This window comes from Microtus oregoni, unplaced genomic scaffold, assembly GCF_018167655.1.
Source record: "Microtus oregoni isolate MIOR12 unplaced genomic scaffold, Mior012 000004F_ref0000308, whole genome shotgun sequence".
Lineage (NCBI taxonomy): Eukaryota > Metazoa > Chordata > Mammalia > Rodentia > Cricetidae > Microtus > Microtus oregoni.
Window position 1 is genome coordinate 31,007,667 of NW_024543063.1, and position 23,472 is coordinate 31,031,138.

Sequence of the window (23,472 nt, forward strand, 5' to 3'; positions counted from 1 at the left end):
CCTGTAGAGATAACCCTCCCAAGCTCATCTCTCAGAGTCCCCAACTAAGGTCCATAGTGAGCCCTGAGAACTCTTCTGCCCTGATTCATGTTTGGGGACATCAAAGATAGAAGGATGGAAGTGTATCTGGGTCTCTTTTCCAGGAGATGGCTGTGGACCTGGAGTTGGATCAAGGCTCTTCTGCCTCCTATGGCTGTTCAGCTTCTCAGAGTCAAATTCTCTTCCGCCTATTCAGAAGACGGCTCCACGCTCTGGCAAAGGGGCACAGCACGGCTACTAGCCTTAGGAGACAGCGAGAGCTGCTCATATGCAAACGGTAACAGACATCGCAGCATCTCTCATGAGCCAGTGTCTGTCTTTAGCTTCCTCTGCTCATTGCTTGTATAATGTCTACCCCAAGCTTGCAAAGGTTTGAGCATCTCAGTGGCTCCCGTGGGAACAGGTGTGACAGTGTAAAAGGTGCTTTGGACTCCAGTCTTTCTCCTCAGACTCTAGAATCCCTCTGCTAAAAGGGTGTACTATAAAGAACATTTCGTTGTTGCTGTTTTAAATGCACTTTTTTTTAAAGTGCATTTCTTTATAATAGAATCCTCCAGTTAAGGATTGCATCCAGCCGGGCAGTGGTGGCGTAAGCCTTTAATCCCAGCACTCGGGAGGCAGAGGCAGGTGGATCTCTGAATTCGAGGCCAGCCTGGTCTACAAGAGCTAGCTCCAGGACAGGCTCCAAAGCTACAGAGAAACCATGTCTTCAAAAAAAAAAGGATTGCATCCATCTACATGGTTGTTGAAATTTTTTTTATTTATTTATATTTTTTGAAACATATTTGGGGTATCTGCAGTGACTAAGCAGGAATTAAATGCTGGGGACAAAGACAGCTTTCTATGTAGAACACTTCAGGGCAGGACAATGGGAGCTGGAGACCAGGGCTGTGGTGCGGATAGCATCACTCTATCTGGAAAGTTCTGTGCGACAGAGTTTGAGCCAGGGAAAGGGCACCTTTTCTTTGTTGTCTCTCTTCACCGTGATGTACCCCCTTCTTCCCAAGGCTTCTCCTCCGCCTGCCTCCGTCAGTTCTTATGGGCAGCCCCCAGACCAGACAACCTGTGTCTCCCAACTGTGAGGAGTTCTTTAACCTGGTCAACTCTGAGTTGGTATGTGAAAACGCTCTGGGCTGGCCTTTCTACCTCTGTGTTGGTTTTATGCTGACTTTGAACTGTTTTACAGAGAAACTCCTGTTGCCACGGCAGTGTCCTGACCCATGATATTACTATGCACTTCTTCAGGGTAATCCTGTTATGTGACGGAACTCTCTGGTTGCCTAGGTGGTTCCTTCGGGGCTAGCGTTCCCATGGGCACCTGGGTTAGCAAACTGCTGAGTTTCTGTGTGTTCTCGCTACAGGGGCTCCTTAATGTGTGTTTTCGAAGTGAAGACCCAGCATTGGTGGCCAACTTGACCCTGACAGAGTGCCAGAGCAAATGTCCCATTATTCTGACCTCAGCCCTGGTAGGTCTGTGTGTTGGATTTTTAAAATTGCATTTCTTTATCTCCTTCCCCCACACCAATCTCTGTATGTAGGCATGCTCAGTGGTCAGAGAGCAACTGTGGGGTCAGTCCTTCCTTCCCACTGTACAGCAGCCTAGGACTAAACTCAGGTCATCAGATTGGCACCAAGCACCTTTCCTATGGAGACTCCACACACTCCCTTGTCTTGTTAGATTTCCAAGAGTCGGGATTTCCAGGGTTCAGTATAGCTCCCTGGTTGTTAGAATTCACAAGATGTTTGAGAAGTGAAGTGGCTAGAAGGGCTGGAGCAACGACTCGGCAGTTAAAAGCACTGTCTGCCCTTCCAGAGGATCCAGGCTTGATTCCAGCACCTACATTCATATACCAGGGAGTCTAACAGCTTCTGACCTCTGCAGGCACAAAGCTTGTGTCAATATGTGATACACAGACATACATGCAGGGAAAATGTTCATACATATTAAAATATATTTAAGCCGGGCAGTGGTGGCTCATGCCTTTAACCCAGCATTTGGGAGGCAGAGACAGGTAGATCTCTTGAGTTCTAATTCAGCCCGGTCTACATAGTATGAGTTCCAGGACAGCCAGGGGCTACATAGGGAAACTCTGTCTATAAAAACCAAACACCGCCCCCCCCCCAAAAAAAGAAAGAAATTATTCAGCCGGACAGCCCGAGCTGTGCGGAGCTCTTCGGAGCTCCTAGCTGACTGGCAATTAGATGTCTGGGTGTTGGCAGCATCTCTCTCTTATGACAACTTCTGTTTCTTGGTGACCCTTCACTTGCCACAGCTATGGTGGTCAAGCCTGGAGCCAGTGCTGTGTAGTCGGTGGAAGAAATGTTATCAGGGCGCACTGCCGCGGGAGCTGCAGAGACTACAGGAGGCCCGGGAGTTTGCTAGCAGGTAAGCGGAGGCAGTCTCAAGGGGAGCAGCAGGCTGAGCTGACTGGCCTGCCTGAGAAAGCCGCTTTCATCGGGTCTCCTAGCTCAGCTTTCTACATCCTGGCCTGGATCCTGTTCTGTTTATTTGGCACAGAGTGCCCCAGAGGGTCAAGGCAGGCAGCATTGGGGGAACAGGATAGGGTAGAAGCAGATCACCTGAGAGTCAGATTTCTGGCAGCCCTGGCTGGCCTGTCCTTATGAAGACCATCAAGCTCCCTGCGGCATCTTGGGAGTTCTTAGAGGGCTGCAGCAAGACATTAATCTTTATCAAGAACTTTCTCCTGGTAGCTGGTTTTGAATCCGTGCTGCCTCTGTTGGGAGTACTCCACAACTTGTTCAGCAAACAAGTTAACACAGGCCTTGCTATCAACCCTGACTCTACAGAGATCAAATTATCCCTTTAAGTCCTTCACTGTACGGCATGAGTGCATCTGCCAAACTCACCCTGATGGAAAGTAAGGTGTCACACTAATCATAAAGTAGACTCCGATGGGCTAGTCCAGTCAGAGGCCTACATGGACAACAAATACTGAGAGACCGGTAATACTATGCCTCTTCCTTCAAAGCTCTTAGACCTCTGCACCTCATTATGAGGTGGACAGGACTAAGCAGGTTTCCCCTCAGAATGCTGTGTATCACCTGCCTTATGAACAAGGCTGGCCTCAACCTACCAGATCCTCCCTGAGGAGACAGACACTTGACACAAATTGTATTTGTGGGGTCTCTGGGGCCCCCTGCATCATGTTTGAAAGGAAAGCCCCTTTTGTTAAACACAAAGCTATTTTGTGGCCAGCGGCATGACAATTAGGTGAATACGATTTCAACCTCTGCAATGATGTTTCTTTGTGTCAGTCTCCTCTCTGGCTCAGCTTCCCCAGCACCCAGCCCGGCCTGGATCTCAGCTGCTGCTCTGCACTTTGCAACTAGAGAAGTTAGGACGGAAAATGTCAGGGTGCATCTGAAAAGGCTAGACTACGAGAGGAAGGAGGTGAGACACAGAATTTGATACCTTTCTTCTACTGAGCTTACTTTTCATCACTTCTCTAAGTGAGGTATGCCCATTGGCTTTCCTTTTCCAAGAAAAACATGAAGTTTGGAGCTATCACTATTTCAGAGTCAAACTAACAGCTGAGTTTGTTTTCAGTTAGTGTCTCAAGTTCATTGGTAAAGTGCTGTACATTTCTTTTTGGAAGTGTTTATGTCAAGCTTGTTTTTGCCTGCACTTCACCCTAATATAAAGCCGCCAGCCAGCATCTGCACCTCCCAGATACCCATGGCCACAACGGTGGCTTGTACTGCAGGGCACTTACAAGAGTGCAACTCAGGCACTGGTGACAACTGGCTGGAGCTATGCTCTGCACAAGTACAAGGAGGAATTGCTCCAACTTCTAAGTGAAGGGACAGGCAGGACTTGGGCACTGAGCCCTCGAGAGCGAGCCCTAACTACCTAGTGCCCTCTACAGCACTCATGTGACCTCTAAGAAACTCAGGCAAAACAGGAACCAGCATCTAAGGAGGAAGCTGGGAAGTAAGCCATATTGTACACCCCTTCACTCCTAAATGCAGGACCTCTGCTGACTCATGATTTATATGCCAACCTAACTAAACTAGATCAGTAGTAGAGCCAAATGTTTCACTATAATATAGAAACCCTAGAAGGATTCTCCCAAGCCCATTTTTCTATTGCTTTTGAATTATTAGAATTAATGTTGCTGGGCAGTGGTGGCGAACACCTTTAACCCCAGCACTTGGGATGCAGAGGCAGGTGGATCTCTGTGAGTTCGAGGCCATCCTAGCCTATAAGAGCTAGTTCCAGGACAGGCTCCAAAACCACAGAGAAACCCTGTCGACAGAGAGACAGACAGAGACAGAGGTAATATTAATGGCTTCAGAGACCAATGGTAAGAAGAACTGACTTCTGCATGCATACACACATAAAATAAATGTAGTAAAAATTGTTTTAAGTGACCATATACGCCATAATTTATTCTGATGTAAGCTTCTAAACAATAGAAAGCCTGGAATGGAGGTTCATACTAGCAATCACAGCACTTGGAAGGCTGAGACAGGAAGACTGTCGGAATGAATTTGAGGCAAAATTTGAGGCTAGCCTGGACTTCACAATAAGTCCCTGTCTCCAAAAACAGTGAAAACAGTGAATTAGAATTTTCCACTTCCAGGCATTACAAGGTCTCACTTAGCCTAGTGTCAGGATATGACTTAAATGTGCTGCCTCTTTCCCTCCTAGCTGCTCATCTTCCTCCTCTTCTTTTCCTTGATGAGCCTACTCTCGTCCTACCTGACCCAACAGGTAAGTCACACCTTTTAGCTGAGGATGCATTTTCCCCTCAACCCTGGGCTAGGCAGGAGCACCAGGTAATAAGTTCCAGGCCCACTCAGACTTCAGTTCCTACCTCTGGGCTTTTCAGGCTGTTTCTTGTTTGGTCTTTTGATGTCTTGCTCCAATGACATTTCCATCTAGAAAGCCCAGGCATGCCTCTGCTTAGGTTGTCACCAGGTTTAGACTTTGGAGGGTAAAATGGTGAGGTTTGAACCCCGAATCCACATGAGCATGGCAGCTCTTGGGAGCCAGCTTTGCCCACCCTGCACTAAAGTTAGCTCTTCTGAGGCTTCTTCTGTGGCTCGCAGGACACTGCTGAGCATCTGAAAGCCATGGACATCTGTGCCGAGGTCCTCGTGTACTTGGGGAGAAGGAAGGTTTCCTGGCTGGTACTCTTCCAGTTGACAGAGACGGGTGAGAAGCTGTGTGTCCCTTGAACAGCATGGGAGAGCTGGCTCTACCCAAGATGAGACAGACATGAATTGATGAGCTGCCACGACAGCTGTGTCACCCTTCAGAAGCAGCTTTCAGACTTGGGGTCAACTTTCATGGGCTTAACTTTACTGAGTTTATAAACCTTAACTCATTTGGGGTATTAATTCAGGACACAACTTATTTAAAGCAACAGAAGAGTCAATTGGGACACTCAAAGGTCCACAATGTTGCTGCTTTGGAATGGTCTACCCATAGGCACATTGGAGGGGGAGCAGTTGGAAGGTACTTGTTCAACCCCATCTCTGTTCTCCTGTATGAGCATATCACCCCCATTTTCCCAGACAAAGGGAAAAAAGACCCTCTTTCCCAGCAGTTCTAACAGGTGTCCTCAGCATAGGTCATAAGCCCCTGGATGTCACCACAGCTAGACAGAAACAACTCAGAGCATATGACCTCCTGGAGTCATCCCACAGCACTAGAGAACTGACTGAACACCTCCATTTTGCAGATGCCGAGCTGGGGCACCTCCTCCACTTGGCCCCAGATCAGCACACCAGGCTGCTGCCATTTGCCTTCTACAGGTAACTACCTGCTGGTTGGTGAGTAAGCCCAGCCTGGGTGCCTGGTGTGGTCAAAGAAAAAGCAAAAGTCACTTGTCACTCTGATCAACAAATAAGTCTATAGTCTGTGCTAACTGCTACTTACCTCTCGTAGCTTCAAGTCCTTTCTCATTTTGCCTTTACCTGCAGGCTTCTCTCCTACTTCAGTGAAGACGCCATCATCAAGGAAGAGGCTTTCCTGCATGTCGCTGTCGACATGTACCTGAAGCTGATGCAGCTCTTTGTGGATGGGGAAACCAGGACTGTGTTACCTCAGGCCAGCAAACGCTTAAAGCTCCAAGTAAGGCCCCCAGCCTGTGAGGCAGCTGTTTATTCCTTAGGAACAGCAGGTGAGCTGCGCTGGTACCAATTCAGTGTGCCTGACCCACGACTGCCTCTCTGTTCTAGGGTAGCCCTGTACAACTGATAACGGAAGCACGTACTTTTCTGCTGCAGCTAATACCTCAGTGCCCAAAACAGCACTTCTCCAATATGAGAGAGGTAAAAACCTAGAGATATTCTTGAGCTGATTTCACAATTTACTAACAATTTTACTAACGAGAAGTCACAGGCATGTGGCACTTGAGCTGTGCTGCCAGCCTGATGGGTCTGTGCTGTGGAACTACTGTCTCAAGTGGCTCCTAGCTCTTCCTCTGCAAACAACTTACTCAGGCTAACCCGAGAGGCTGTGGGCACTAAGCAGTGTATTTTCTCATAGCTGCTGGCTGGCCGAGAAGACTGTGACCCTGAGATGAGCACCGTCCTCCTGCAAAGGTGGCAGGCTGGCCCGAGCTTTGATCTCTACCAGGAGCCTCATCTGTTCTGACTGCCTGTCTCAGTGCACCAACCAGCACCTTTGTGAATAATTTATTGCAAGCATAACATGGAGCTCTTGTTACACTAGAAAGTAGATTACAAATCTCCTTGATTGCTCTAGTTAGGAAAAAAATTAATTATTCATAATTTGTGTCTGGCCTTAAATTTTGCCCAGTGTCCATAGGAAAATAAACTGCTGGTACCATAGCAGACTGAAGTACACACCAAGCCCACCTCCCTCATCCTGAGTGAGGTGCCCTCCAACATACAGCTGCTGGGTATGTGAGGTGGAGTGCAGCGTGGGGTCCAAAGAGCAAGCAGAACTATGCCAGCAGGGAAATGAGGGACATTAATGTCTTTAAACCTCATATCACACCTGCTGAGTTCAAGCAGCTCAGCATGTCCAATATCCACCTGCAGTTCTCAGGTAGGCTCAGGCTTCACAGCTTGACCCTCCATGGTCCCAGAGAGGCTCAGGGGCCCAGGTGGCGGCTCTGCTTCCAAAGTCAGGGCTTTGTCCTGGGTCTGGGTCAGAGGATGTACCATGGACATATGCACGTTGAGGTTGTGGGCCTTTTCAAACCTCCGGCCGCACTGGTCACAGGCGAAGTCCAGCTCAGTCTCTGCTTTATGTTTGGTCATGTGATACTTGAGGGACGCTCGCTGCCTGCACTGGAACCCACAGACCTCACACCTGGGGGGCAGAGGCAGGTGAGGTAAGCTGTGCCTTGCCCCAGTCATAGGAAGTGCCCAGCCCACACTTACTGCAGTGGCTTGGCTCCTGAGTGACGCATCTGGTGGACAAGAAGGTGCTTCCGCTGCTTGAAGGTCTGCCCACATTCGTCACAGATGTAATTGCGTACTTCTGCAAGACCAGAGGGGTGGTGAGCACTTGTCTCAAATACCCAAATCTTCTCCAAGATGAGTGACAGTTAGGCTTTGTGTTTTACACAAAGCAATAATAAGTAAGGACCTCTGAGAACCCAACAGTATTTAAAATGAAAGACTAATAAATGTTTCTAACTAATACAAGGCAGTTCATTAATAAAGAAAAATTTCTTAAAACACTGTTACATTGCCGGGCGGTGGTGGCGCACGCCTTTAATCCCAGCACTCGGGAGGCAGAGGCAGGCGGATCTCTGTGAGTTCGAGACCAGCCTGGTCTACAGAGCTAGTTCCAGGACAGGCTCCAAAACCACAGAGAAACCCTGTCTCGAAAAACCAAAAAAAAAAAAAAAAAAAAAAAAAAAAAAAACACTGTTACATGGCTAAATTTTCCCCCACACAAATTGTGTGGATTTGAAGCTCGTTTGTTTTTGTCTTTTGAGAGAGGGTTTCTCTGTGTAGCCTTGGCTATCCTGGAGCTTGCTCTGTAGACCAGGCTGACTTTAAATTCACAGAGATTCGCCTGCACCTTCCAAGTGCTGGGATTTAAAATCTTGTTTTTGAGACAAGATCTCACTATGTAGCCCTGGTGGCCTCCATAGAGAATGCATAAAGAAATATGTGCACCATCATATCCAGCCTGAAGCTCCTTTTCCAGAGAAGGTGCGCTCGAGAAGTCATGCCAAAGGAAAGACAAATAGTGGACATAAGATCCCTGGTGGAAGTAAAATGGTTCAATACACTCCGAAAATCAGCTTCTTAAGCTCTTGAACAAACTTAGCCATATCACACACATGGTGGCACACACCTGTAATCTCAGTGCTCAACAAAGCCATCCTCTGCTGCATATCAAATTTGAGGCCAGCCTGAACTACATCAAACTGTCTCAAAAAAAAAAAAAAATGCAAAGACCGATGACCTGAATTCAATCCCAGATCCCACTTGGAAGGAGAGAACTGGCTTCTACAAAGTGTCTTCCGACCTCTACATGCAGGTCATGTGCAGAAGTACTTTTTCTTTTTTCAACTATGACCATACCAGCACATACCAACCCATGCTGCCTACACAGCTATAAAATACCTGACTTCTAAGCTGAACTAGTCTATAATGTTTACCTCTTTAGAAAGCTGCTGCTGTGTCCACTACTGACTGGCTAGATGGCTTGAAGATCTAGACCAAAGGAAGTTATTCTATAAGGAGACATGTGCCCAAATGCTTACCAAGAAGTAGAGATTAGAAAACTGAAATACAGCTGGATTTCATCATAAAACCAAGCATATAATCCAACAATAAAATGCATAAATGCTGATATAAAAAAGGATTTTTGTCATTTGTAAACCTCAGAGAAAAATGTAACAAATCTACCTAAATGAATGCAAGAGATAATTTTTTCCTACATTTTTTAAATTTGGGAGTGGTGTGGCAAGTGTGTGGAGGTCAGAGGGCAGTTTGTAAGAGTCAGTTCTTCCACCATATGGGTCCGACAGAGATAAACTCCAGTCGGCTCTAGTTTTTTTGTTTGTTGGTTTGGTTTGATTTTTCTTTTTTGAGACAGGGTTTCTGTATATAGCCCTGACTATCTTGAATCCCACTATGTAGAATAGGCTGCCCTGAAACCTGGAGATACACGTGCCTCTGCCTCCCAAGTGCTGGTATCCCAAAGGTGCGCACCACCACCACCTGGTATTCTAGTGTTAATTTTTAAAGGTGGTGAATTCACAGAAGAGTACCAGGGTTTCTGTGTTATCAATCCTGAAAAGTTGCTCAGACCTTGCTGGAGGAAAAAAAAACAAAAACCTGCCTCCATCAAGAATTCAACATAAAGGACTCCAACTTGTACATTGATTCAGAATATCCATATGATATAAAAGCACCTGATAGCAAGCTCTGTGACCCACTCAGTCACTACCTGCTTCCTAGTGAGTATGTCCCTCTGGCTGGGCACCTGGGATCCACTGACACCAAACCCGAGTTCACAAGGCACAGCCTGAGGCAGGTACCTGTGTGGATGAGCTTCACATGTCGCTGCAGGTATCGGTCGATCATGAAGACCTTGTTGCAGCCAGGATGTGGGCAGGGCCTTTCCCGGACCTCCTCATGGTGCTCTTTAATGTGCTTCTAGAGGAAGAAGGGACAAGAGACCCTGGTGTTTAACCTGGGCACATCCTGCCTCCCAGGAGAGCCTGTGTCAAGGTCTCAGCAGTTGACAGACTACTGGAAGGAGCCAATTACTTCCTACCCTATAGCACTGGCTCCTTTAAGCCAGTGTCGTAGAGCAAGGGGCTGATTCCACATCCACTAGAATTGTGTGAGCCCTTGAGAAGTTTGCACAAATACCTGGTGCCTCCAGCAGGTTCATGTTAACTCATAGGACAACTCAGTCAAGCACACCCAGACCTGAAAGCAGCCCTTACTGAAGGTGATGCCCATTCCTTACCTTCATGCCATCAGCCCCACGGTACACAGCTGTGCAGCCCTGGTAAGGACACTTATAGATGGTGGGCAGCTCCTCCCTGTAAGGCAAAGTACACGTGGAGGTGCTGACCTAATATGCAAATGCCCCACACTGCAGCCTGCTTACCTCTCACATCGGAGCTTTTTCTTCCACCCAGGCTTGGGCCCAGGCTTCTTTCTTATTTTGGGCTCTTCGGGTTTCTTGGCTTCTTTGCTTTCACTCTTCTTACCAGAGACCCTAGAAGAGGTAAAGGAAACAGTCAAAGGATTCTTATCTCTTCCTGCACGTCCAGTCTTCTTCACGCTTTCCTGCCTTAGCTGCCACTGTGCGAACCAGGGCCTCGTCTATCATTAGCACCGCAATCAGCACAACTCTGGGAGGGTTACAAGTCTGAGGCGAGGCAGTTACCTTGGGATGGTATGGAGAACAGAGGGTAGTATTGGAGCACACATACTATTTCATGATGTAATTTCAGAATTCAAGTCCTGTGTGCTAAAAACTCAAGAGATGCAGATGTGGGGAATGGTAGAGAATTCTAAATGTCAGTCATTTCGCCAGATGACCTCATGCTGGAAAGGGGGTCAGCATTCCCACTGGACTTTAGATTCTGTCAGGCACTCAGCACCTAGGGTATATCTCCAGTCCCAAACTGTATTTCCTACACTCACAACAAATAGTTCAGAAAGGAAACTAAAAAGACAACTCCTGGGGGGCTGGAGAGATGGCTCAGAGGTTAAGAGCATTGCCTGCTCTTCCAAAGGTCCTGAGTTCAATTCCCAGCAGCCACATGGTGGCTCACAACCATTTGTGATGGGTCTTCTGGCCGGTAGGCATACACACAGACAAAAAGTTGTATACATAATAAATAAAAATAAATATTAAGAAAAAAGAAGACAACTCCTTCTTTTTCAAAAGCATCAAAAACGATAGACCAGGCAGTAGTAACACACACCATTAATCCCAGCACTCACTAGGCAGAGACGGATCCCTGGGTTTAAGGCCAGCCTGGTCTACAGAGTGAGTTCCAGGAAGCTAGGGCTACACAGAAAAACCCTGTCTCAAAAAACAAGATAAAAGTCCAGCATGGTGGTGCATACCTCCTGACAACTCAGCTGCTCAGGTACTGCTTGAGCCTGAAAATTTTCTGAGTATAGCCCAGAAAAGACCTGAAAGCCTCATCTCTAAACAAGCAAACATTAAAAAACTCATCAATTTTCTGTGTGGGAAGTGTAGCTCAATTGTAAAACAGCTGTCCAATATGCACAAGGTCCTAAATTTGGCCCATCATCAAATGTATTTTTTAATTTTATTTTAATCAATAACAGAAGCCAAATCAGGTCCTGTAGGCCTGAAATCTTACCCATTCAAGAGGCTGAGGCAAGAGAATCACAAAGTAAAGGCTAACCTGCAACTTAATGAGACCCTATTTAAAACTACGAAGGTGAGCCAGGTATGGTGGCTCAAACCCTTATTCCAGCACTCAGGAGGCAGAAGCAGGTGGATCTCTGAATTTGAGGCCAGCCTTGTCTACAAAGTGAGTTCCAGGACAGCCAGAACTATGCAGAGAAACCTTGTCTCAGAGGGAAGAAAAAAAAACTGACTGGAGAAAGTGAAAGATTTATATGCTAAAAATTGTATAACACTTAAAGACAGTAAGTGGAAAGACTATTTTGTATTTATGGATAAGAACTAATTTGAGGGCCAGCCTGATCTACAGAGTGAGTTCCAGGGCCGGGCGGTGGTGGTGCACACCTTTAATCCCAGCTCTCGGGAGGCAGAGGCAGGTGGATCTCTGTGAGTTTGAGGCCAGCCTGGTCTACAGAGCTAGTTCCAGGCAGGCTCCAAAGCTACAGAGAAACCCTGTCTCGAAAAAAACTAAAAAAAAAAAAAAAAAAAACAGAGTGAGTTCCAGGACAACCAGGGCTACGAACTAATATATATAAGGGATGTGGTGTGGCTTACCTATAATCACAGCATCTCAGGAGACAGAAGGATCATGACCTCAAGGCTAGCCTATGACATACCAAGACACTCTCTCTCTCTCTCTCTCTCTCTCTCTCTCTCTCACACACACACACACACACACACACACACACACACACACACACACACACCCTAATATTAAAGACGGCCATGACTGTCCAGCAGTGGTGGCACAAACCTTTAATCCCAGCACTCAGGAGGCAGAGGCAGGTGAATCTGAGTTTGAGGCCAGCCTAGTCTATACAGTGCAAGTTCTAGGTCAGACAGGGCTATACAGAAACCCTGTCTTGAAAAAAAAAAAAACAGTTTGGTTGTCAGCTTGCTCAGATCTGGAATCAAAAGGGCATATCTGTGAGGGATTTTCTGATGAGGTTATTCGAAGTGGGAAGACCCACCTAACATGGGTAGCAAGTTAATCTATTCTACTACTGCTGCTGTGTTCCTTTACTGATGCTAGAACCCAGCTTCTTCGGGCTTCAAGATGAACCGAACAGCAGTGGCTATCCAGGAATCCTCCAGGCCTTGACATCAGGCTAGGACTACTGAGGCGCCTGTCCTCAAGGACTGAGCAGCTACCCAGTTCTTGGCCTCTGCAGTTTAAGACAGCCATTGTTAGATGATTCAGACTGTATCATGTAAGCCAATCTAATCTATCTTCTTTCCGTATATATCATGTTATTCCTTTACAGAACCCTAATACAATGGCAATACATTTCCAATACAGTCTACCCAAGCAATCAACAGATTCACTAAAATCCCTGTCAAAATCAAAATGGAAGTTGGCTGTAGTAACACATATTCAGAATTCCAATCCAGGAGGATAAGGCAGGAGGATTACAAATTCAAAGTTTGCCTGAGCAAAGAAGCACACACCTTGCATCCCAGGACTCAGGAAGCAAAGGCAGGTGGATCTCTAAATTCGAGGCCAGGCTGATCTACAGAGTGAGTTCCAGGACAGCTTGGGACGTTACACAGAGAAACCCTGTCTTGAATAACAAACAAATAAAAGCAAGATCCTTACTCAAAAACAAAAACAAAACAAAACAAAAACAGGCGGTGGTAACACAGGCCTTTAATCCCAGAACTTGGGAGGGAGGCAGAGACAGTAGGATCTCTGTGAGTTTGAGGATAGCCCAGTCTACAGAGCGAGATCCAGGATAGGCTCCAAAACTACAGAGAAACCCTGTCTTGAAAAGCAGCAACAAAAAAAAAAAAAAAAGGAGGAAGAAGAAGGAGGAGGAGGTTGAGAAGTACAGCGCATTGTTTACCGACCATATGCAATATGCAAGGCCCTAGGCTCAATCTCCAAGATGGCAAAAATAAATAAATAAAAATACAAGTGACCTTTTTCTGGAAGGCAGAAATAGAAGACCCAACTGAAATTTACCATAGAACTTTTAGAGACAATGAAGAGCCAACAAGGTTTCTGTTGGTGCTTGTGGCAGGATCTCATGTAGTCTAAGCTGTCCTAGTATCAGAGATGGCCCTGTGGCTGAGATACTTGTTGCTCTTGCAGAGGACCCAGGTTTGATTTCCAGTACCCACATGGCAGCTCACCTCCATCTAAGTCTGGTCCCAGGGATCCAATACCCTCTTCAAATCTCTGAAGGCACTGTGTTCACTGGGCGTAAAGATATGCATGCATGCAAAACAGCCAGATGCATAAAACTAAATAAATCTTTTAAAAAAATTAAGCAGCTGATTTTTAAGAACTAAAGCCAAGCACAATGGTACACACTTTACTCCCAACACTCAGAAGACAGGCAGATGGCGCTCGGAGTTTGAGGCCATCCTGATCTGCCAAGAATACATATTGAAATTCATCTCAGCACCTGGGAGGTCAGTATGGTTAGTTCAAGGTCACCATCAACTACCATAGAGTTCAAGACAGACCTAAGTAACCCCATAGGATGGCACATGCCACAGCTCTCAGGAAGCTGGGACAGAGGATCAGAATTTCAAGTCCTGCTTGAGTTACACAGTGAGTCTGAGCCAGTATGGGCTACATAGGAAATTCTGGATCAGCCAGAGCTATATATAGTAAGATAGGATCTCAAACAAAACACACACACACATACACACACAAAAGAACAAAAATCACTAGCCTACAACATACAGGCTATTCCGCCTCTTCCTGCCTGATAACTGTCCAATGTACCCCTCTACACCTATGTCCTGACCTATCTCCTGGTTGAGTGGGATGGCCTTTGCTGGCAGTAACTACCTGGTACATTAGACTACTTTAGGGTCTGTGCCATATGTTTCATAGGTAAACACTTCCAATCCTATCTGACTGCCCTGGCTAAGCTCAGGTGTCCTCTGCTTTGAACCACAGTGCTCTGACCAGTCCATGCCAGCCAGAACTCTACAGGCTAAGAGAAAGGGCTGAGGAGGCGAATATGTGAGTAGACACACAGACCGTGGGTATCTTGACACCCTGTCCTCAAAAGTCCTCCACTGTGAGGCTGGAGAGCTGGCTTAGAGGTTGCTGAGCACTGGATGCTCGTACAGAGGACCCAGGTTTAGTTCACAGCAGCTCACAACTATCCATATAATTACAGCTCCAGATCTGATGCCCCTCTTTTGACCTCCAAGGTCTCCTGCATATGACTGGTACACATACAAGAACTCAGGCACACACATATACACATAAAAAACTATTTTTAAAACCCATAGCTGAACCAAGGCAGTAGTAGTGCATGCCTTAATCCCAGTACTCACAAGGCAGAGGCAAGTGAATCTCTGATTTTAAGGTCATCCTGGTCTACAGAGCAAGTTCCAGGATAGTCAGAGCTACACGGACTATCTCGGGGGGAAAAAAAAACCCAGCTGAGCCGCACTATAATGTCTGAAATCAAAGAAGCATTCAAGAAAAGTACATTCCCACTAAAATAGTTCATTTTTCTAAAGGTGTCTTACAATGTATCTCATGCGTCCCACCCAAAGCAGATTACCTTCACCTCAAGTCTTAGTGAGACAAGTACACAGTGGAGCACGCTGTTCACATCTCAGCACAACCACTTCCCCCACCTTCCAAAAATGAAATTCACCAACCCTCCCAACTACCTACAAAAGTGGCTCAAACCCCTGAAAAGGGAACAGGGGTTCCTTGTGGCAGCCCAGCCTGCACTCTGGTCATGTTCCCCAGACAGCTCTCTGTCTTGTGAGGCCTGCTGAGGCCATGTGGCTTGGTATTGTTTTCTGGTTCTGATATCCCCATGTCTCCTGCTGTACTTTAATTTTTCTCTTTCCATAAAGAGTATTGGCAACAGATGGAAATAGAGACAGAGACCCTCATCAAAGCAACGGACTGAGCTCCCAAGGTCCAGCTGAAGGAGGGAAAGGATGAGCAAGGAAGTCAGAACCGCAAGGGGTTGGTCCACCCACTGAGGCAGTGTGCCTGTTCTAATGGGAGCTCACCAAATCCAGCTGGACTGGGACTGAACGAGCATGCCATCAAACTAGACTCTCTGAATGTGGCTGACAGTGGGGGCTGACTGAGAAGCCATTGATAAAGGCAATGGGACTTGTTTCTACTGCAAGTACTGGCTTTTTGGGACCAGAGTCTATTTGGATGAGCAGCTTCCTAGGCCTGGATGTAGTGGGGAGGGCCTTAGACTTCCCACAGGGCAGGGTTCCCTGCCCTCTCTTAAGAAGGGAGGGGGAGGGAGGAGAGAGAGTGGAAGAGTGGGAGGGGAATGGAGGAGGGGAGAAGTGTAAATTTTTGAATGGAAAAATAATAAAAAAAATTATAATTTAAAAGAAAAAAAAAGAATATTGGCTCCACATCAGAGGTCTGATCTCCAAAATATACAAAGAACTCAAGAAATTGGACACCAAAAGATTACATAATCCAATAAAAAAATGGAGTATAGACCTAAACAGAGAACTCTTAACAGAGGAATCTAAAATGGCTGAAAGACACTTAAGGAAATGTTCAACATCCTTAGTCATCAGAGAAATGCAAATCAAAACAACTCTGAGATTCCATCTGACACCTGTAAGAATGGCCAAGATCAAAAACACTGCTGACAACTTATGCTGGAGAGGTTGTGGGGAAAAGGGAACACTCCTGCACTGCTGGGGGGAATGCAAGCTTGTACAACCCCTTTAGATGTCAGTGTGGCGATTTCTCAGAAAATTAGTAAACAACCTTCCTCAAGACTCAATAATACCACTTTTGGGTATATATCCAAAGGATGCTCAATTGTGCCACAAAGACATGTGCTTAACTATGTTTATAGCAGCTTTGTTTGTCATAGCCAAAACCTGGAAACAACCTAAATGCCCCTTGATCAAAGAATGGATTAAAAAAAATGTGGTACATTTGCACAATGGAGTACTACACAGCAAAAAAAAAAAAAATAATGACAGCTTGAATTTTGCAGAAAAATGGATGGAGCTAGAAAACATTATTTTGAGTGTGGTAACCCAGACACACAAAGACAATTATCACATGTACTCACTCATAGGTGGTTTTTAAACATAAAGCAAAGAAAGACAACCTATAAACCACAATCCCAGAGAACTTAGACAACAATGTGGACACTAAGAGAGACTCACATAGATCTAATCTACATGGGAAGTAGAAAGTAGAAAAAGACAAGATCTCCTGAGTAGATTGGGAGCATGGGGACCTTGGGGGAGAATTGAAGGGGAGAGGGGAGGGGCAGGGAGGGGAGCAGAGAAAAATGTAGAGCTCAATAAATATCAATTAAAAAAAAAGAAAAAAAAAGAATATTGGAACTTACATTAAAATAAAAACAAGAAATTCTCAATCTTTTCATAGGGTTTTCTTGGCTGATACTATGGTGCCCAGAGCATCTCTTTGGATTTCCACTCTGTGCTGTGAGATGCTCAGAGCACTGTGGCAATGAGGCAGTCACTATCTAGCTATGGGGTATGTGGGTATTCTTGCACAGGGCTAAGAAGAAAAAGGGGAAAGAGACCCAGGTAAAAACTAGCTCTGTCTCTCCTTGTTAGGATCTTATGTTTGTCTGCAGAAACAAAGGGGAAAGCAAAGCAAAGTCACACAAGAGGCTTAACAAAGAATGGACAATGTCTGCCTGGCCAAAGAAATCAGAGACAAAGGCCACCTTGAGAATGGTCACAAGGCTGAGTGCCTGGACTTCAACATGATCCAGGGAGCAAAAGGAACAGCTAGCCGGGCGGTGGTGGCGCACGCCTTTAATCCCAGCACTCGGGAGGCAGAGGCAGGCGGATCTCTATGAGTTCGAGGCCAGCCTGGTCTACAAGAGCTAGTTCCAGGACAGGAACCAAAAGCTACAGAGAAACCCTATCTTGAAAAATCAAAAAAAAAAAAAAAAGGAACAGCTAGAGTAGGGCCAGAAAGATGGTAAGGAACTCACTCACTAGGAGCAGGACTAGAAAAGGACCACTAAGGTACTCCTACAATGGGACTGTGTCTTATCAACAGAGCTGCTGCCACCTTGTAATACACACTTAGACCAGGTCCCAAACCACCAGAAAGAGTCAAGGAGAAGCCCATCATATTCAGTTGCTCACCTGGCCTTTCAAACAGACCACCTGGCCGGGCGATGGTGGCGCACGCCTTTAATCCCAGCACTCGGGAGGCAGAGGCAGGCGGATCTCTGTGAGTTCGAGACCAGCCTGGTCTACAGAGCTAGTTCCAGGACAGGCTCCAAAGCCACAGTGAAACCCTGTCTCGAAAAACAAAACAAAAAAAAAAACAAAACAAAACAAACAGACCACCTGATTCATTTAGATGCCACTGGCACCTCCCCAGGTGAAAGGCACTTGCTACCAAGCCTGACAACCTGAGTTTGAGCCCTAGAACTGGTAGAAGTAGTCCTCTGACCTCACCATGTGGAACATATGCACACACGCGCATGCGTGTGCACACACACACAAATAAATAAGTGTAATTAAAAAGAGAAAAAGAAGCCCCCATGCTAACTGGACTTGGGAGATGGGGCCAAAGGAAAAACAGGAGGGGACTGACTGAAACACTCGTGACTGCCATGTGCACCGAGGCTAGCCTCTACCCATAGCTAGATATCGTATGCTCCCACAGGCTTTATGCTTACTTCTTTTCCGGGTAGGGCTCAAAGGACTCATCCGAGGACTGTGGGTTCTGCTTCTTATCGTTCTCATCTTCACTCAGGAAGTCTCTAGGAAAGATGAGAGAGCTTTCAGCAAAGCACTGACCTGGGTGGACAACAAACCCAATGCCATCTTCTGTCTTTAGGGGCTACAGGCCCCACAGCCCATGCTTCCCTTCTGAACGTCTTAAAAAATCTAAAATACCCCAATTCCTCAATCTATGTCCTAACAGGAACGGCAAGCCAGAGTCAATGAAACCAAACAAGCTAGCAATCCTCCCTCCCTGGAAACCACTCTTTCCTAAATACCAGGACCCCAAACCCTGAAACAGCTCATTTATTTACAGCCTGGGGAGTGGGAAGGCTTAAAGGCAGATTCAGAAAGTAACTGTTTGCCCATCACTGTGAACACTGTTAGCCATTTCAAAGTTCACAACAACAAATGGTTTATGACCTTCACCCTAAAAGATGAATCACTGGCCTCTGCTGAGCAGCAGCAGTCAGTCTAACAAGCCTCGGTGTTCCCCCACAGCTACCAGCTATCTAGATGAGTTTAGGCCTGAGGCTACAGGCAGTCTAACAGCCCAAGAATACCCCTGGTCCTCTCAGGAGTTGAAGAAAAATTCAGTTTTTCCCTTCCTATTTGGATGATGGTGCATATAGACCCCAGTCTAAGCCACCAGGCAGAACATAAGGGGATAACACCAACTGAGAGGTTCTCAACCCAGAGCAAACAGACCCTAATACGCCCCTTCCAAGGGAGGCCTAGCCTCTCCTCACCCTACACAGAGCTTCTACTCCAAGTCTCAACATCACTGTCCCAAAGGGCCCGAGTCTAGCATCCTCTGTTCTAGTGACACCTGGAGCTGGCACAAAACTAAGGCCTTTAAAGAGGAAACAGACTGATAACAGCAAAGGATCAACCCTGGAGCAGTTTAAAGGACGCGATTTCAGAATGCTTTGGGTTAGAATAGGAACTGTGTTTCCCTGTGCAGTATGTTTCATCTGGGTGCCTCTGGGACCAGAAAGCCAAGCCAGGAGCCAGAGGCCTCAGAACTAACTCCCCTGGCCACTCCTCTCCTCCCCACCTCTGAGAAGGAGGGAAGGCAAACATGCCAACCAAGGGTAGCAGCTCTAGGGAGGCTGAGTCTAAATTTTGAAGGAGAAATTTTAGGCTTTTTAAACCCACTCTTCTCTCACCCCTCAGAAAGGTCACTGAACTCGTCTTTTACCCGATCATCCGAGGTTGAAGATGGAACCTGCTTCTCACCCAGTTGCCCTGGGAAACAAAAAACAGGCTCTGGTTACTAACATTGAGCATAGAAAGGGCCTCACCTGTAAGGAGGCAATGCCCCTGTCTAAGGACACAGCCTTCCTTACTAGGGTCAGATGGCCCCTGCCCCTCCCCCAACTCACTATGCTAGTCTCTGTCCAAAGAAACAGGAGGCACCATATCAGCTAGCTGACTCTTTTCAGATTCAGGTCATAATTCTAGGTGAGAACAGCCCATTCTGGATAGTTTACAACATTTTAAAGGCTATTGTTATCAAAAGAGGTGTACACACACTTTATAAAGCCATGCATTCTAACATACCATATTCTAGGACATCTGTGACATCCTCCTAGGTCCTTGCCTTGAGACCATGTTTTATTTCTAGCTGAACCACATGGGTACATGAATTCTTAATTTTCTTTCTTTCTTTTTTAATGTATAAGACTGTTTTTCCTGTGTATATGCTGATACCAGCAGAAGCCAAAAGAAGGCCTCAGAGCCCCTAGAACTGGAGTTATAGATGGTGATGAGCCACCATGTGGGTGTTGGAAACTGAACCAAGGTCTTCTGCAAGAACAGCATGTGTTCTTAACTACTAAGCCATCTTCTTCAACCTTTTTTTTTTTTGAGACAGGGTCTCTCTATGTAGCCTTGGTTCTGTTCTGGAACTCTTTATGTAGACCAGGCTGGCCTCAAATTCACAGTGATCCGCCTGCCTCTGCCTCCTAAGTGCTGGGATTAAAGGTGTGCACCACTATGCCTGGCAACCCTCTTGTGATCTTAAAGAGCCCAATGGGGATTTGCAGGTGGGAACCAGCTGAGCACCCATAAGCGGCCATGAAAACCTACATATGAAAGCAAGAGGCAGGCAGAAAGCTGCCCCAACTCTCCCCAACATACGATGCCTAAGAACAGCTGCACCCAACCCACAGCACAGATGGGTGGGGTCCAAGCCCCACAGAAGAGCCAGTCAGTAGAAGAGGTTATCACACTGGCCCACACTATGGTAAAGCAGCAGCCTCATTGTCTGCCTCCATGTCTTGCAGACAATAACCCCATTCTTCTCTCTCAGTCCCCTCAGCCTACAAGAACAAGCAGTACCCTGTGGCCTAAGGACAGGCTTAAAGAAAGACCAGATGCCAGAGGAACATGTCATTACAGAAACTGTTGAATCAGATGCCTGCTTGTGAAGAAACAAGACGTCAAGACAGGCTGGTAGACCAGCCTACTCTTAGGTATTGGAATAGCCACAGTCCCTACGGGAAAGTACTGAGGCTGGATCCCCATCTTCTCCCACCAGCTTCCTCTGCTATACCCTGACCTCCCCTCAAATATTACAGATGTCTACTTTCTGCTGAAGACAACCTTGGTCAGTATATTGAATCCTGCTCCAGCTGAAGCCACAGGTGCTACTTACCTGGGGCCTCACTGGGAACCAAGTCTGGCTGAGTATAGGAATCTATCCCAGGTCCCACAGAGTCTCCATGTGAGGGCAGCAGGGCCACATCCACACTGGGCAGTGTCTTGGTCTCAGATCCAACTTGGGTTTCTCTGGCCCGGCAGAGCTGAGAGGCAACTCCAGTGGGGTTTATCTCTGAGTTCTGAGCCAGCCGCGGTGATACCTCCTTGCCCCAAGCCCACTTCACTGCTAATGCACTGTCCACAAAGAGAGCTCTGCAGCTGGAGTCTGTGTCCATGGTGAAGTCATGGCCCTGGTCGCAGCCCCACACTGCCTGGATGATGCCGCAGTACTCAGAGGACAGTGTCCTCTGGAGGCTGGGCAGAGACACACAGTTGGCTGCGTGTTCATGTACCCAGCCCACCAAGCTGTGCAGACACCGAGGGCTTGAGGTGATCAGATCAGCTGGGGAGAATCAACAGAGATGTCAGTCTCACGGTGGCCAACACGAGGCCCAACCTGGAATGCCCACCCTGGCACCAACAGCACTCACCCATGCAAGCTCCCTCCTCTGCCACTGTGGGAGGCTGAACACCAAACCTGCAAAGCATCGGTGTGGCCACGGTTTAGGAGCCTCTCAAGGTCACCAATCTCCCCAGGACCCCTCCACTAGCAGCCCTGTTCCCTCTCTTCTGATGATAGCTCGTCACCCTCAGATCTCTGCAAACCTTGCCACCACAGCGCCTCACTGTGGCACCATCAGAGTCTTACACTGGCTTCTGTCCACCCCACAAGTCAACACCCAGGATGCAGGATGACGACCCCTGAAGGTCCCAAGAAATCCAACAAGGGCCTACTTTGTGTAAGGCTTCCGCTGGCCCGCTGGGGAGACATTGACTCTCTGTAAGAAGGACCTGAGCAGGCTGTGGCACTGATAGAACTGGGTGTAGCAGTTCTTGCAGACAAACTGAGGCAGGGCTGGGTCCTGGTGCACAGCAACACCCAGCAGACGCTGGAAGTCCCTAATGAAGACACGTTCCCCTGGGGACAGTCTCTCTGAGGTCTCCCCAGGCACTCTGTCAGAGATACTGCGGAGGCTCCGTGAGGAAAACTTCCCATGGCAGAGGCGACAGTGCCCCATGGCAAGAGTTCGGCCTGCTCCTGAGCAAAGAAGCAAATGTGACAGTAAGGAAGGGACTTACAAGGTGAGAGACACACTTCCCATTAGCCTCCCGGCACCTAGAGCACAGACATGCCCTCCAGGGGCTTCCTAATCACTAACAGCGGGCTCAGGAGCTGGTCTTCCTCACTGAACATTCAACTTTTGGAGGGATACTGACAAGAAATCTTTCAAATATTTTTTGGGGTGGGGGTGGGGTCTCACTGTATAGCCCAGGCTGGAGATCATAATCCTCTCCCTCAGCCTTCCAAGGGCTGGGATGTCAGGCATATGCCACTGTGCTCAGCTCCTCTCAAAGAACTGCAGGTGCCTCCAGTGAAGACTTGACTTAACCTTTGCTCACACATCCTGATCCTGAAAATGTGTCTCAGCTGTGCCTCAAGAAGCTGTCTTACTGTCCACCCACAGGTGCCCTGTCTGCAGAGTGTGGACAATGCCACCTCGTTGCCTGCCCTTAGGAGAATTAAAGGACAGCATGCATAGGAAAGTCATTCTCAAACGAAGAACACTACGCAAACCTGATGCTGTGACCCTAACCAGCTGCGGCTTATACACACTCTCGGCCAGACAGGGAACGAGTAGTTAATTTAACTTAGTTCCCACCACAGGTCGTGGGTCTGTCTTAACCAAAAAGAAACTGGAATTCAGAGAAGTAAGCAATTACCCTAGCAGTACACAGCACGAAGAGCTGACGTGAAGCTCACACCGGGTCTGACTTCAAATCTTAAGCGCTAAATGCAGCGACCCAGGGGAAAAGGTCGGCTGTCTGGCCAAAAGTCGCTGCAGTAGAAGTGAGAGGGTCCGGGCCCTCCGGAACTAGGTTTGCTCTCAGGATCACTAGGCTCACATCACGGCCAGAGGACGCCCGGAACCCACCTGCCTCGTCTGTACCGTCCTCGCCTGTATCCCCGCAAGAGCGCGTCGAGCCCCAGCTGAGCTGCGCCGCCGCCAAAGCCGCCGCCCCGTCAGCGCTCGCTCCGCCGGTGCGAGAAGGGCGACCCCGACTCCGACCGCTTCCACAGCTGCCGCCTGAACTCCCGCGCTGTCGAGCCGTGCCAGGCGACAGGAAGCGGCCGAGTCGGTCCCGCTTCATCGTGGCGGCCGCCACTTGCTCCCTGCTCCGTGCTATCCGGTGCGGCTCGGCCCGCTGGGTTCTGCTTGACAGAACTTGACTCCACTTACTCAGTACCGCTCCGCTGCCGTCCGCCCGGCGACTCGGCTCCACTCGGTTCACCGCGAAAGGAGCGGGGCGAAGCGAGGGGTGGAGCGAAGAGAGGAGCGGCCCGGGAGCGACGGTGGCCGCTGTTGTGTCGAAAGCCCAGAGTTCTTAGGGTCGCGCTCGGAACTCGCGACAGGCCCATAAAAGAAGGGGCAGCCGGGAGGGTGAACTGCCACGGACTGAGGCACGGGCTTTGGCACATAACAGAAAACCGCAAAACGACGTTCCTGCCACCAGTCTTCTGGTCGAGACGCAGAGCAAGTTCGCCCGGAATAGCTGACAAGACCCGCCCAGCCCCTTCTAGTCCCTAAACCTAGGTCTGCGCGGCGGGGCGGGGCGGG

General features: G+C 47.8%; 2 protein-coding genes across 3 annotated transcripts in view; one reads left to right on the forward strand and one right to left on the reverse strand.

Annotated features, from left to right (window-relative positions):
- The window catches only part of Fanca (FA complementation group A), a 55,978-nt gene extending 49,289 nt beyond the window's left edge, over positions 1-6,689 (forward strand). Inside the window, exons 32-43 of the mRNA XM_041649572.1 lie at positions 144-316; positions 1,047-1,152; positions 1,226-1,285; positions 1,401-1,505; positions 2,313-2,425; positions 3,316-3,451; positions 4,712-4,774; positions 5,113-5,218; positions 5,748-5,820; positions 5,989-6,139; positions 6,247-6,339; positions 6,557-6,689. Coding sequence (XP_041505506.1) covers positions 144-316; positions 1,047-1,152; positions 1,226-1,285; positions 1,401-1,505; positions 2,313-2,425; positions 3,316-3,451; positions 4,712-4,774; positions 5,113-5,218; positions 5,748-5,820; positions 5,989-6,139; positions 6,247-6,339; positions 6,557-6,664 — 1,287 coding nt within the window. The 3' untranslated portion in view covers positions 6,665-6,689. The remainder of the gene's footprint in view (positions 1-143; positions 317-1,046; positions 1,153-1,225; positions 1,286-1,400; positions 1,506-2,312; positions 2,426-3,315; positions 3,452-4,711; positions 4,775-5,112; positions 5,219-5,747; positions 5,821-5,988; positions 6,140-6,246; positions 6,340-6,556) is intronic.
- On the reverse strand, positions 4,320-23,433 carry Znf276 (zinc finger protein 276). Of its 2 annotated transcripts, XM_041649571.1 has the most exons (12): positions 22,789-23,433; positions 21,590-21,893; positions 21,286-21,332; positions 20,751-21,197; positions 19,261-19,339; positions 18,046-18,129; positions 10,121-10,231; positions 9,977-10,052; positions 9,540-9,657; positions 7,420-7,519; positions 7,031-7,348; positions 4,320-5,261 (listed from the first exon to the last, which is right to left on the reverse strand). In XM_041649571.1, exons 1-11 carry the CDS (start codon positions 23,003-23,005, stop codon positions 7,078-7,080), a joined length of 1,854 nt encoding a protein of 617 aa, XP_041505505.1. In that variant the 5' UTR covers positions 23,006-23,433; the 3' UTR covers positions 4,320-5,261; positions 7,031-7,077. The 2 variants fall into 2 exon arrangements, with proteins under 2 accessions (XP_041505505.1, XP_041505504.1); XM_041649570.1 differs by lacking the exon at positions 4,320-5,261 and having other exon boundaries at positions 6,690-7,348.
- Between the last annotated feature and the right edge of the window lie 39 nt (positions 23,434-23,472).

What these genes read in the sequence shown, in the direction of transcription:
- Znf276 (XM_041649571.1), bottom strand. Translation starts at nt 23,005, where the DNA reads ATGAAGCGGGACCGACTCGGCCGCTTCCTGTCGCCTGGCACGGCTCGA. An exon ending in CAGCGGAAGCCTTACACAAA is followed by an intron (nt 21,333 to 21,589) that starts GTAGGCCCTTGT and finishes GATGCTTTGCAG; the next exon opens with GTTTGGTGTTCAGCCTCCCA. An exon ending in TTCAGTGACCTTTCTGAGGG is followed by an intron (nt 18,130 to 19,260) that starts GTGAGAGAAGAG and finishes CATCTTTCCTAG; the next exon opens with AGACTTCCTGAGTGAAGATG.